Genomic DNA, 14,713 nt, shown 5'->3' on the forward strand with positions numbered 1-14,713 from the left:
GGAATTTCTTATCTCGAGGATGTTCATCTTCCGCCGGAGAAGCGAAGGAAGAGAGCAGGAACGAAACAAAGGCGGCTGATACGTCCAGACACGTTATCGGAATATTAATATTCGGCCCTTTTACATTTCTGTTGGTAGTACGAAAACCCGGACCGCCACCCTGGTGACAATCGATCGTCCGTGGTGAAAACGTAGAACGAGAAAAATCGCCGTGCCGCTTCGAATGTAATGGGACACTTCCTGATGCACGCCGGTGATAATTCTTTCTGACATCGTCTCTTTCGAGAGATCTTTGGGACTCGAGGATGTCTTCGAATTTCGAACTTTGTTTCGCCACTCTCGTCCTGCTAGTTCCTCTCCGTCTTAAATCCATAACTCCGATAGATGTAGTCTCCCTTTTTTTTTGTTCCAATAATTTGAAGAAAATTGTCTGGAACTGTGTATGTTGAACGCACTTTCTTCCCCAAGGTTTAAGAATCGTCCAAACATGCGTATTACGATACCTTGTTTCAATATTTAATTTCTTGATAGATAAATCTTCGTACAAGAGGTTTCACGAGTCTATTTCCTGTTTGTAAGAGGAGAGCAAAGTTCAACCATGAGGAATTCAAAACCACTCAGTCGCCTTGAGCAATTGGATACAAATCCAAAGAGTCGTATTCTCTCATCTCTGAAAAAGTAAACTTATGCATTTTGTGCAGTTATTCTGACATTGTAATCGCCTGTATTTCGTACATTGTCTCTTTATTTCAATAATGTTTCGAAATTATTCCATATTTTGGAAAAATTACGAAATGTTATGTAAATTACACAAATCTAAAATATAAACAAAATAAGTTAAAAAGTAAACGAGCACAAAATAGAACCAAATGCATCCAATTAGCGATACATTTTCCAATTCGAGAGCTACGATAAAACATACTTTTCTAGAATATATAATAGAGAAGCATTGGCAGCATGCACGTTCTGAATAGGAAGTCCCATCATGCGTGACCCGGAGTTCTTAATGTTGATTTTTTTACTTAACATGGTTCTATCTCTCCAGCTACCGTAGTCCTTTGCTTCTTTAGAAGGAATTTCATGCAGCTGCACGTGTGTCAATATTCTACGTAGGCCACTCTACGAACAATAAATTATTTATAAACAGGATCAAGAGGAACGTATTGAAGTGAAAATGAAACTTTGAAAAAGGTTTGCCTTTGTTCAGCTATAGGAAAGAGCATCTACTTACTCTGAAAATTGATTCTTTGATATAACGTCTGGGTCTAGAAGACGTTACGTTTCGTCTCTCATAGAAGAGGAGTTTGTCAGCAGGGGTACAACGATTGCTCGTCTTTCATCGAGCTAATAAGAAACCTGTATTCGAATTCTTTGAATACATAGCTTTAAAACTAAAAAATATAGGCCCCGACCACTTATTTTAAGCGGACTACCCACATGACGATAATTATGTATCACAGAAAGTTCTTTTAGCGTCTCGTTTCAATGGAGCGACACACATTTTCTTAAACGATTTCTTTCTTGGAGAATATCGCGTTAGAACATCGAAGTGCTTCTTCTCTCTCCAGAAAGCGCTCGAGTACCCTTCAACCTCGTTTCGTAAGTGAGTGCAGGCTGCAAGTCATTTGGTCGAGCATCCCCTGAGATCTGTCAGCCGTCCGTAGGACGTGATAATGCGTAGCGACGGTTGTTGAATTCACGCACACGGCGACGTATGGTTGATCTCATATTTTGGCCGACAGCTCCTGTTTCTTCCGCGGTAGAGACATCGATACGTGTGTGTAGAGACTGCGGTAGGCCTCGTTAAGAAGGCGCTGCGATGAAGAAATCGCAACGCGGCTCAAGAGGTTCCTTCAATTTTGGACAAGATTCGGGACTCTGCTTCTGGTAACTTGATCATGAATTTTTCCCCGCTTTTTTACAACGTATTATTTCTTTAGCGACTGATACGGTTCCTAAGATTCCTAACGTAGATGACTCTTGAAACGTCAAGTATTTACGATACAACTCGCGAAAGTGCCGTTGTGTAAGATGGATTACCAGCTCGGACCAACTTTCTCTTTGAAAATTATACTATTTCTTCGTGAATCTGTTTCGAGAACGCGGTTATTACGCGTCATACATTTTGTGCAATCGAATTTAAGCGCCCATAAACAAATCTAAATAGTCGAATGCCTATGCTCCTATTACTCGCTATAGCAATTACCAATAAATGGAGTACGCAGTTTGATAACTCTTCTAGGATAATTGATGTGTATAGATAAAAAAGAATCTTACGCTATTTACTAATCAGTATCTTTTGTAACAAGTTACTTATTCACGCAGGTACTATCATCATTGTAAATCTAATCTCATTCACACGTTACATAAATTCTAATTATACTTTCAGATTCGGAACAATATATACTAATATTTTATCACGATTTGTTTCAAATAGAATCTAATTATCAAATATATCCGTGGCTTGAGTAAGCAATCGAAATTAATGAACAAATGGCTGAGCAAATACGAACAACGAAATATCAGTTTGTAGGTAAAAATGACACAGACGAAATTCGTAAAGTCGCTGATATCGAGGAGGAAATCTCACGCAGTCAACGCTGATGGCTGCCTGTTGGCCTCGTTATTATTCGTCGAGTTCGCTTGTTCCATGCTCTTGTCTTTGGACCGATCTGTCGCCTCAACCGCCGTCGTTTCTTCCTCCCTTTCCAGATCGACGTAATAAACGTACCTTGCCGCGTAGCAGAGCAACAGCATCTCGATTAGCATCAAGGCATTGTAGGTAACTGAAATCGGACAGAAGAAAGTAACAGTTCTCGTTTCTTTATCTGGTCTCACGTATGGAAATGTTATGGGAGCCTCGTGTTCTTTCATCGTGCTCCATGTGTTCTCAGACCAGTTGCGCTGTTGCTCGCCGTCGAGGAAATTTGAATTCATATTCAAGATCGCTTTCTTAGAATTCGAATGTTACACGTAGAGTGTCCAACTTGTACGCAAGTATCTCATGTTTTTAGTTTCGCGGTGATTTTTTTTAAACGATTTAGTAAAAAATTAAAAAATTGTACGCGTATTTGTTATTGTCGGTTTTTCAGACGAAGAATACAAAAAAGTATTACCATTGGCGTAAATTTGTGGCGTAATTGGTGGATTGCAAGGAAATAGGCCTGTTTGCGGTAGGCTCTTCACGATGAACGCTTGTAGCTTTGAAAATAGCAGAACCATCTGGGATACTGTGGTCTTGCGGTGTAGTTTCGCCTCTATGAAATCAGCAGCAAGTTAAAAACGAGCATATCTATCAACACTACGACAGCAGGGGACAATGGGACTTTCCAAGAACTTGGAAATTGCTTTCCCTCGCAAGTTACTTGTGTGGTCTTTCACGCGATAATTGCTAACCTTAAAAGAAGGGAATCGTTTTGGTTCTATTATCGTATCCACTGAAGCTAACGTTTTTTCTCACAACGGCCGACAATTTATAACATGTAACTTCAACTTATAAAATCGAGTTTAAAAATTGTGGAGTGCTTTTTTCAAAGGGACACGAAGTTAAGGATATGATTCGAAGAAATGGCTAAAAATTGTTTTATAATCGTCCTTCTGTATAATTTCACTCACTGGAGAGAGATAGCAGGGAAAGATTATGCTTGGAGAGCCGTCCTCTCAATTAAGTATGCACAATTTTTACCTGGAGCGACTTCCTGTAGACTCTTCATGGTAACAGTCAGTCCGTATATTCCCAGAAATATGCTGATCACTGTGAATGGCTGGAGATAAATCCCATATTGCGTTGCGAGAGTAGGCTCTTCGATCGACATAAAGAGAGATATGCAATAAATCAGTCCCTGGAACCAATAGACACAAACTTTGGTTAATACACTGGTACACTTCTTCGGAATGATCTAATTGATGTTTAAAAAAACGAATGCTAATCGCAAACCTTCGTGGATACTAAGAAATGGACATTTGACGAGCTCAGGCAAATACTTTTTACGAGACGAGAACGGTTCCGAGCACAAGCGTAAAAAGTCAAGGTGGAAAAGAAGAAATAACCTGAATAATAGGAAGTTGCAGGACTAGTAGTCGGAGCCAGGACAAATTAGCGTCGGTCATTTCAAGATTTGGAAAGGGCAGACAGGGCCAGCAGCAACAGGGACCAACTCGTAATATTAATGGTGGCGTCTTTGTGACCTTTTTACGTCCTATGTAGACCAGTAACAGATACAGTCGATACAGGGCTATCGTTAAAAAGATTTGAGTTACAGCTTCCGATAGCAACTGAGTCCTAGAAATAATTAAAATATTGTTAGCATTGCCGGAATATAGAATAGTTTGCGTATCATTTCAAATATTATTTGTATGCACGAATGCAGAGTGCAGTTTGTTCTGTACCGGAGCACGCTCGAATTGAAAATTTAGATTTTCCCTAACGAAGTGATAAATGCGTTCGAAACACGTTGAAAATATCAATGGACATTCCTGATGATGGAATTTTCGTGTCGGTGTCCTAGCCTCGTTTGCATTATCGAGAGGACCCATCAAATTTTAGACATCGACAGCGCAGGTGTGACACGGCCATCGAAGCAGGGATTATCTCGGAAAATCGAGATCATTAGCTGGGACTCGGAACTGCTCTTTTATTTTATGGTCGTTAAAAGAATGTCTGAAACGTACTACCCCTTTGTTCCGTCTCTTGTGCGAAATTCGATCGCGTCTTCACCTTTTTCTTTTCTGATTTATCTTAAATTTATCTTAATTGGACGTTCCGATTTATCTTATTGTGGATCTCAGCTAAAATTAGCCTATTTTATGTTACGTTATGTTATCACTTTTCAAGTTTTTTTTAACTATTTTTGATAGGAAATTTATTTCGTCTTCGAGAAAGTCGAGTTTGGTAGTTTTTTAAAGATGGATATAAAAAATTGTCATTTTATAGTTTTATAGTGCGAAGAATCATCTTCATTCGGCTTATAAAACGATTTTCAATACACGTACATTACTATACCAAAGCCTCAAGTGATACTTTAAGTATAAGATGTTTTTATATTTTTAAAAATCTATCTATTTTTAAATATTTTTCAATGGACAGAAGTGTAATGGTAAATGAACTCGTTTACCTTGGCATTCCAAGAGCTGTAAGACTACAGACACTTGCTATAGGATACACTGAGAGGATCATAATACTGTTCGTTTTGTAAGATCTTGTTTCCTTTTGGTAGAAAATATTGTGGAAAGCATCCATGGCGAAGTATAGCGTCATAGTGGAGAGTATGGTACCAAAGCTCAATAAACCTATACCAAACACATTTAAACCTAAAAAAGGAAAAAAGTAGGTATAGAATATGACATAAAAAATTAATACACAATGCTTCTGACTAGCCATTAGATACAGCAAATTTTGTTCAGATAAACAAAGAATTGCGAAAGTATTAATAGAATTTTCTACGTCTAGAAGAAATTCAAGATGATTATTTGCATTATGATAATAATAACGATTACACATATTTGTCCATTGCAGTTGATATGAGCTATATCATAATGGAAACGATAATAGCTTATAAAACTTAGATAATAAACAGGGATGATTGACCTGGAATAGGATACGGATACACATTACAAATACTAGGTTCTATTTTCGCAGCATCTGATAGTGCAATTTTAACGCGATTTGCTAGACGTGTTAGAAAAACATAAGATAAAAAAGTTCATGGACTCATAGAACGTGGTCAATCAATATCTCCCACTCAAATGGTTAGATATCAGATGGTAGCTTTATGTTTCTTTAAGAATTTCTTGCATCATAAAGATTAAGAAACTGGCTGTTACAGAGACGTTACGCAGTAAAGTGTACGATATATTATCATTCGGAAATTGGAATACGATTCTCTTCTATGATTTCTCGGACGTGATTTCTCAAACAGGAAAAATGGTTTTTTTATATAAGAAATATACGTTAGAAAATATAGTAGGTTTAAGGATACTCGTTACGCAATCTTTAAGTGTAATATAGAATCGTACTGTGTTATAAATTTCTACATACGATGCAGTGCTACATCTGTACAGTGTATCGCAATTATAAAAGGAGATTGCCTCGCGACCCCCAGCTTGATTGGAGGACAAGATTCAACAAAAAATATCTAATTCCATATAACGTGACTAATTAATATTTGTGCGAATGACATTTTCTTATTCATACTGCATGAATTGAGAAAGAAATAATTTTATTCATTTATTTTATATCAACGATAGATTTTATTTTCATATTAGCGAAAGTGAATACCATCCCATGGCTTGGTCAAATATGTAATTTCCAGAAAGTGTGTACATTATTAATTTCCATTGTGTAATTTATTATTTGGATATCTTCATTTCGATGAACATTTTCTAAACTGAAATTTATGTCCTATGAATTGTTGCTATGAAGAATCTGTACCCTCGTTAGTATTCTTCGTTAGTACTCAGGTCATACATAATAATCGTTTAGGAGGAAGTTTCCCGAGTTTACCGTGTACTAACATATTTAACCTAACATATACTACAATCCTCGTGCAAAACTTTCACCAACGCAATCGCTTCCGCGCATGCTCCGTAGATCAGAGCACGTGAAAGGTTCGACGTCAATTCGGTCGAATAAAGCGTTGCAATATGTATAATTATTGGAAGTAATCGATAAAATGTTGTATGCTAAGACTAAAGACAAATTCAGACATTTTTCAGGATTTAACAAAGAGAAAATTATTTTCATGAAAATTGTTACATAAACGTGTTCGTGTTTGACGCGAAGCATTGTTTGAAACACTATAATAAAATGTTATTTGCGTACTGTTTCAGAATATTTCGTGGTTTACTCTTTAACGATGCTAACAACCATAATGCAGTCATGCTTCTCAGCTAAATCGTCGTAATTTCTCTCCATCAATAAAATCATATTAAAATACAGAAAAATAATGTTGCAATTTAAAATTAAAATTTTAGTTTTAGTTTCTCCTTTAAACTTTCACATGTCAGGAAGTCGATATCGTCGACATTAATGATATAAAATTAACGTCAAACAGCAGTCAGGCGAATTACATAGTTATCGATACATAGAAAAATGTCACTGACATTTAAATAACATCAACCAGTCTAGAAGGAAGAAAAAATTATGTAATTGATAGAAGATCGACCTTTACGGGAAAAAACTTACTTTCTATGTTCTCTATCGCAGAGGGCACGTAATTGTGATCGCAGCTCAGGTTCCTGAAGGAATTGTCCAAATTGTTGAATTCAATCTCCATTTTGGAAATGCGGGGGCCGTTTGCAACGCAGTTTCAGCTCACACTTTCGATCCCTTTTTCTTCGAGGGACTTCTACTTGTAAAACTCGTCAACGGGAGAGGTGAACTGACGCGACTGAGTTTTGAAAACGGCAAGAGCGACGAAGCCGCATTAACTGGCGAGCAGTGAGAGTGAGTTCCCCACTTTTACCTCTATTGGATTGTATTTGTTACAACGAATGGGCAGAAAAATCAATAATGTTGTGCTTAGCAGTATTTTGTCGATATTTGTTATCTATCTTTCTTATCATCGACCACACCTTGGCACAATTATTTTATATTTTTCTCTTTCCGTTTATTTTCTGTTACTTCTTTCCATACTTTCCAAAGATTATGTAAGTATTAAGAGCCCAGACCTCGGATTAAATAATTCTGAAAAATTGAAATCATATGCATGTATGTACTAATGTATACATATCGTATTCTGGTGAAAGTGAAAGCCGCTGAGATTATACATGGATACTCATGGCACAGGTACAGAATAGACCTATTATCACATTGGATCCCGCGCGTTGAGAATCCATTCTGGATTTCTTTAAGATACGAGATAGTTATATACATTGAATGAATGTAAAACTATTATTACGTGTATTTGAAATAAATATAAATACATATACATATAACATATTTTAAAATGTACAGGTTACTATAAAATATTATCGTGCACATACAAAATTATTATAAATATTAGTATGTAATAATATTTTGAAATGAATAAATATAATTTAATTAACGAACGAAGGAAAATATATAAAAAAAGGCCAGGATTAAGTCGTAATGAGGAAGTGTCACTAATTTGACAAATGTGAAAATTCATGAGTTGTTTGATTTGTCAGAAATAATATAAATTTACGTTAAATAGTAAATATGTATATTTCATACTTCTACACAGGCAACTATCTTTATAGCAAATGGTATATGCATATTTTCTAAAACGAAGCTCTCCCATGGTAACCTACCGATAAATGGTGCATCTATTTTTTCGTATATACCATTCGTGGTATGTAGAATCACCGTTGACTAAGTTCTGTGTAATCAAATTATAACTATTCTATGTCTCGTCTGTGGTTATAATGCAATAGCTAAATTCAATCTTAATTCCAATTACTAACGTTATATTCTTTTTTTATACTGAATCGGTAACGTCGTATAACAATATTATCGATATAGCATCTTTTTTCAAAGTATATATGGACTTACAATTAGTATGTTTATATGTAACTTTTTGTATCTGGGATAACTGACAAAGTACTTACATATACAAGCACAATTCAAATCGAAGCTACGAATTAAATTTTAGTCTATAATTGTATACTATTAATGTCAATATATTTACTGAAGAAACTCAGTCGATCAATTTTTTTATCATTTTAAGTAGATTAAAATCATATTTTGCTTGACAACTCTCACCCAACAAATCCATAGAAGGCTTTTCCCAAGCTACTAAAAGTCACAAACTTATGATTCACCATTTTACGCGAACTAGCGCACGACGGTCGATTCAAAATATTCATTCATCCCGAATTGTACATGACTACCGATCTTGCCCGGTACTTTCTTTCTCCTTGAAAATGAAAGATCAAGCCAGCCTTTCTATTTCATATCAGCGACAAGAAGAAAGCGTGTGCATCGTTCGATCACTGTCGTATACTGTTTAAGGTGCCGAAAAGCGGAGGGAAAAAACAAGTGATGGGTTCACCTGCAACGTTCAGATCTATAGATGAACCAAAGCCGCGTGCAGGAGGACAGTCGAAGCAAAATAAGCGGGTGAGATAGAGAGAGAGTTGGAAAGTAGGCCTTAGTCGTTCAGTCAGTAGTCAACTGCGTGCCAAGACGATTGGTTGCCGTAATGGTAAGTTCCTCGGCGGTTCTAGTGTTGTTGTTTGAAAAAAATAATTTCTGTGAAAAATCGAAGTTTCCACCATTCATTGATAGTACAAAACTTCCGAGTGTCTGTAGAACTTGAATGGGATATTTATTTAACATTATTTATTAATGATCGTAACAAGAATCAGTAAGATCCTCGTAACAATTTTCTGATAGCTGTTGATGAATAGCCCGCTTTCATGGTTACACGAGCTTGATCTAAGTAAATGATCATATCGCTAATGATAATAATAAATCAATAAATTTAAATTTAATCATTGGAGAATTCTAACATATTACTCATTTTGATTACATAAAAAGATATCGATTGTATGTCACGGTACTTTCGCATGTCGTTACTAATTTATTAATGGAATAATACTGAAAGTTGAATAAGTGATACGTGACAGTCACTTTACTATTGCTCGAATTTAATTCCAAATGAGATAGATGACACTTAGAAAATATCTTTGTTAGTGTTTATAAATTTTAAGCGATTCGATATGGCAAAGGAAAACGACGGTATATTCTTTATAGAAATGTTTGTTCGAAGTGACATACGTGAAAATCACAAGATCAATAAGCTCGTGTTAACGCGTGAAAAGGGTCACGTCATCGAAGACGAAAGTGACTTTCGACTTCGAAGATCATTATCGTAAATCATCCAGCGTGTCTAATTTCACTGCTTAACACAATCACTCCACATAATACTTTTTCCATTACACGAAATACTTATAACGCTGTGAAATGGAAATACAGCAAGTACAGTTTTTTAAAACTTCGAGTTATTCCTGGTTTCTCCTCCGATTAAATTTTATGCACGAAGACGAAATCCCAGGGAAGTCTAAATACTTGAACCATTTTTGTGAGATTTTAAACTCGGTTTAGCCGGAAATCGGCCGGAAAATAATAGTCGTTTCAAGAAACGAGCACATAAAAAATTATCTAGAAAGTTTTCTAGAAGTCGAAAGGAACGAATGTAGCAAAATCACGTTTCCAGGCCGCTCAACACCTCTAATAACAATTAGTGATAATATAAGTAACAGCGGTGGCATGTTATAAAATACAGCGTCTATTATAGTAGTAATTTTTTTCGATAATTGTTACATCTCACAGCGATATGACAAGCGCTGCCGGAAATTACGATTACGGTATCATGTAAATTGTACCTTTCTTTTCCATTCTATATAATTTTTCTCAGATTCAGGAATCGTACAATTTTTGTACTACATTGCATAACATAACCAGGTTATTGGACTTTCTCGATCGGCTAAATAAGTCAAGGATATTTTGCGAGAGCTGTTTTATGAATATGAAAGAGACACGGTGCTGAGTTCAACTGATTGCAATCGTTTCTAGATGTTCGAAGGAAAAAAGCGCGAGCAATATCCATCTTACGTAAACTCGATAATTATTTCATTAAGAATCATTTATATGGGCCTGTAACAGAATTGTAATTCTCGACGAAGATTGAAAAAATGTTAACAATGTTTTAGAAAGAATTTTGATTAATTGACTTTCAACAAGGGAATTGTTAAATAATAAAGGAATGATACAAGTGATCGCGAATATGAGCTAGATTTCTGTATTCGTTGCGAGTCAGCGATTACGTGTAAAATTTATTCCGAGAAGCAGTTGCGAACCACAAAGTGCGTTAATAACGTGGAATCGTTAATTCTTCGAATGCAATTGGCATTCGAAATTTTAATCGTAGTTCATCTTGCAATTCTTCGTATAATAAATAATATAGCGATGATACTTTAATCGATGCAATAATTGTTTGCGCAGTTCGCGGTTTTCTGTTTGCTGCTCCTCTTCAGTCTAGGTCACTGCCAGGACAATGAACTTCCGTCAAGATTCGAGATCGAGAGCTCAATCAACCGTACGATCGAGGAAGTCGAAAGACAGGTTCGCGATGACCCCAGTCTGCCCAGGCTAACTAGACAAGAAATAGTGAATATCCTGGAAAACATCACGTCCCAGGACTTGTACGAATTCGAAGACAAAGAAAAATTTGAAAAAGCCAGGGATTTGTATCAAAGGGCGTTAATGGTTGTCCTCCCTTACAGTGCTAACGAATCACCTGGAAACTTAAGGGACCTTTACACGAAACCACCAATGACGAAGATAATTCCTGATTTTTTAATATCAGAAAATGGTAAAAACGAGTCTGACGAAGGGAAAACGAAAAAAGAGAATAACAACGTAGAGAATTCCGAAAGATTAGTTACCGAGAATTTAATAGTACATCGTAATTCTTATAAGACCATTTCGAAAGAATCTACTACCATGAAGAATCATTATAAAAATCACAGGGACACGTACTCAGAAGTGCGTACGAAGGTGCCTTTAAAGGAATCGTTGAAACTGGATTCCACGCCTATCAGGTTTACTTTCAACCTGGAGAATCTTCAGAAAAACGCGTTCACCACTGAGAAAACGACCACGAGGCAATATCCAATTTACAGAAATAGTGGAAGCAACGACACTGGATTAGAAATTGTTTATAGCACCAGCGTTACCCATGAACCTACCACGAAACCAGCTTCTAAGGAAATTGCTATCGACTTAGAAAGATCCAAAGTGAATCAGAATATATTGACATCTAGTCAATGGCGTTACAACGCACCGCCGAGTACCATTATGAAACCAACTCTACCTTCCAAACTCGACAAAATACCGTTTCTTCCAACTATTAACGTACAGCCTGAAGATCATCTTACTGTTTCTTCGACATCAAGACCAGAAGTCTTAATGAGAGATACCAGTACTGCGGAAAACTTGATGTCGAGTTCTGAAAAACCAACTACCCTTTTTGTGACACCCATGTCTACCGAAACGTCTTCGAAAGTGAAGTATAGTTCCACGTATTCCTTGAATTCTGCAGGATTTCGTCAAGCCGCTACAACATCAACTACTACTAGTACTACTACAACCACCATGCCAATGAGACCAGAGGTGGTGGATCTGTTAGCTTCGATTGGCTTACGACCAACTAATAGCAGCTATGTTGAAGATGTTTATAAGAAGAACAAGGATATTCTTGAGAGCAAAGTACAAGTTCCAGATCTGAATAGTATTCACAGTATGATTTCTGCTGGAAATGACGCAGTATCGATTGTCAACCAAAACGCTTTTGAAAGCCCCGGATCTGAGATCAAGAAAGGCGTGGAAAATCTAACTCCGGATGTTCAATTGCTGTTCAAAAAATTCGGTCTTGAAACTTCGAATTTGGCCCAACCCACGACCAGCACCACAGAGAAGACGACAATAAATCTGAACTCGTATACAAACTTCAAGCCTCTGCCTACTTCCAGCGTGAAGAATCAAGAGATGAAGGAGTTCTTGGCTAAATTTGGACTTGGCATCAATGACAATCGAAGACAGAAATCAGTGAAACCATCTACGGAGGCTCGATCCGTGATCGAAGCTGTACCGAACAACATGAGAGGGATTTTGGAGAACATAGGCCTAATCTCTAATTCTCAAAAGTTAGCCAAGACTGTGTTAAATTCTATGGAAGACATGGAATCGACGGAGACATCCAAGTATCATGTATTCAAACCACACGAAGCGACTGTGGATAACGAAGAACAAAGAAACAAGATCAACGAGCTTCTGGATACTGTGAAATTGGTGCAGGAGGGCAAGGCTAACATTCAGAATGTTAAAAAAGTGGCGAACGATTTGCTGCAGACCACAAAGATTCTAAAAGACGGGCCAGATCCGCTGAAACTTGAAGAGATCATCAGGACCTACAACGAACAAGTCAGAAACGAAGTGAAGAGGCAGCAAGAAAACCAAGAGGAGAAAGAAGCAAGCACTGTTACCACTACGGAACAAACTATCTCTCCTTCGAGCATTACGACTGGTATTAAGAAATTTATGATATACGTTTTGGGTGGTACGGAGTTTTGGGTTCAAAAAATCGTTCAGGGATTAACGAAACTTCGAAATCTATTAATTAACGTGTATAACAAAATAATTAGACGAGGGTCTGGTTGACTATCTGATCCCTACTAATTCTGTACCAAAAATTTTCGACTCGTATTCATGCATCTTTTTGTCATCTTTCACTTACTCGAAAGATATAGCAAAACATTTTTTACTACGTTCTTAATTGCTTTCCTTTTCTGTTCTAACAACGTTGATGAGCCTATGTTTATGTTAAATCTTCTTTTCGCGCAGAAGAAAAGCCGATCTTTCCCACAAAAGGAATAGCTGGGAAAAGATCTATGAAAACTACAGATTGGTCCGAGGTCTATCACTTTCCATTCGCTTGTTCGTCTTTCTTGCTAATTGTGAGAAATACTCTATACATAGAGTGCTAATGTTCCTTTTTCGTGACTAATGCTACAGAGAAATTCTGTGTACATTGTACACGTGTTACCATGTATTAACGGAACATTTACTCTTAACGATACATCATATCCTATCTCATTGTATAATATTCATTCTTATCTGCAATGTTATTGTTGCAAATTATCATTGAAATCTGAATGCATGCGGTTTCCTACCAATTCTCAGAGTACGTCACTCAACTTCAACATTTCTCAGTCTTACAACTCACACTTCGAACGGAACAGCGTCGAACGAAATTTAAACCCGAATTCATGATGGAACTTGTCAACAGAATCGGCAGATACCACCTTAAGCACTCCCATGACGACAGATTCAGCGAGAGCAGCTTCTGATCAATCAAAATCGGCCACATCGATATCACTTGAGACCTCTTCCTCTTCTACCACCGTGTCGACCACGGCCAGCTCGAACCTGATGGCATTAGAGGAGTCTTTCGGTGGTACGACCAAAGAACCTGACACTGCTCTACCCCCGAGAAGGAAGAGCGGTCTCTATTTCCTGGTGGATTGGAATTCGTTTCTCGAAGTCGGTGAAGAGGACAAGGAAAAGATCAACGTGAGGTTTGCGCCAAAAGTTGGTGACAGAACGAGATTCTTATCAGTTACTGTGCCTTAGACATTAACGGTAGCAGAAGTTACTCGTAGTTTAGAATTACATGCTGTTTGTCGCATTCTGAAAATAACAAGTTTGATGATGCGTTTGAAAATCAAAGTAATGATTAATTTTGTTTAAACGATATGTACATACGTAGGAAAATGTAATATATTGTTGAAAGGGATATGAAGGGATTTAACAAATTATAAATGGTTAGTACGTTTTTTAATGGTACAATTTGGTGTACGATGCATTGATTATCTATTCATAAAACATCAAGGATAATTGTTACGTTACACGGTTTTACAACACGTAGTTATTTATGCACGTTGTTTGTATTATAATATGTTGAATAAAACGTTTTCTCTAAAGAAAACGAGCAACTAACATTGTGTTTGACCTACATACTTGTGAAAGTGTACAATTAGCATGTACAAATGAAGAAAAACCTATAGGTTGATAAATTATTCAAGAAGAGAGGTCATGGATGCTAACGAATCACTGAAATAGTATCATAATTTATTTCCAATCATTAACTCGTTCTAGTGTCCCAGTAAAATATAAATATTGTTGTATTCT

The 14,713-nt window shown here is 36.8% G+C and overlaps 2 protein-coding genes across 3 annotated transcripts in view; one reads left to right on the forward strand and one right to left on the reverse strand.

The window, feature by feature from the left end:
- Positions 1–1,942: 1,942 nt before the first annotated feature.
- LOC138183019 (organic solute transporter subunit alpha) overlaps positions 1,943–14,713 on the reverse strand; it is a 53,220-nt gene continuing 40,449 nt past the window's right edge. Inside the window, exons 1-6 of one of the 2 annotated variants that reach the window (XM_069119534.1) lie at positions 7,184–7,407; positions 5,115–5,310; positions 4,051–4,282; positions 3,686–3,842; positions 3,117–3,257; positions 1,943–2,786 (exon numbers count right to left, since the gene is read on the reverse strand). In XM_069119534.1, the coding sequence (XP_068975635.1) occupies positions 2,587–2,786; positions 3,117–3,257; positions 3,686–3,842; positions 4,051–4,282; positions 5,115–5,310; positions 7,184–7,274 (1,017 nt within the window). In that variant the 5' untranslated portion in view covers positions 7,275–7,407 and the 3' untranslated portion in view covers positions 1,943–2,586. Of the gene's footprint in view, positions 2,787–3,116; positions 3,258–3,685; positions 3,843–4,050; positions 4,283–5,114; positions 5,311–7,183; positions 7,408–14,713 lie in introns of those variants that run through there. The other variant, XM_069119535.1, reaches the window with a different exon arrangement.
- LOC138183018 (uncharacterized) lies at positions 9,070–14,483 on the forward strand. The gene is made up of 3 exons (XM_069119533.1): positions 9,070–9,164; positions 10,967–13,049; positions 13,812–14,483. The coding sequence occupies exons 1-3, from the start codon at positions 9,162–9,164 to the stop codon at positions 14,153–14,155; spliced, it is 2,430 nt and encodes an 809-aa protein (XP_068975634.1). The 5' UTR covers positions 9,070–9,161; the 3' UTR covers positions 14,156–14,483.

This window comes from Bombus flavifrons, chromosome 9 (assembly GCF_040668555.2).
Source record: "Bombus flavifrons isolate JBK064 chromosome 9, iyBomFlav1_principal, whole genome shotgun sequence".
Classification (NCBI taxonomy): Eukaryota; Metazoa; Arthropoda; class Insecta; order Hymenoptera; family Apidae; genus Bombus; species Bombus flavifrons.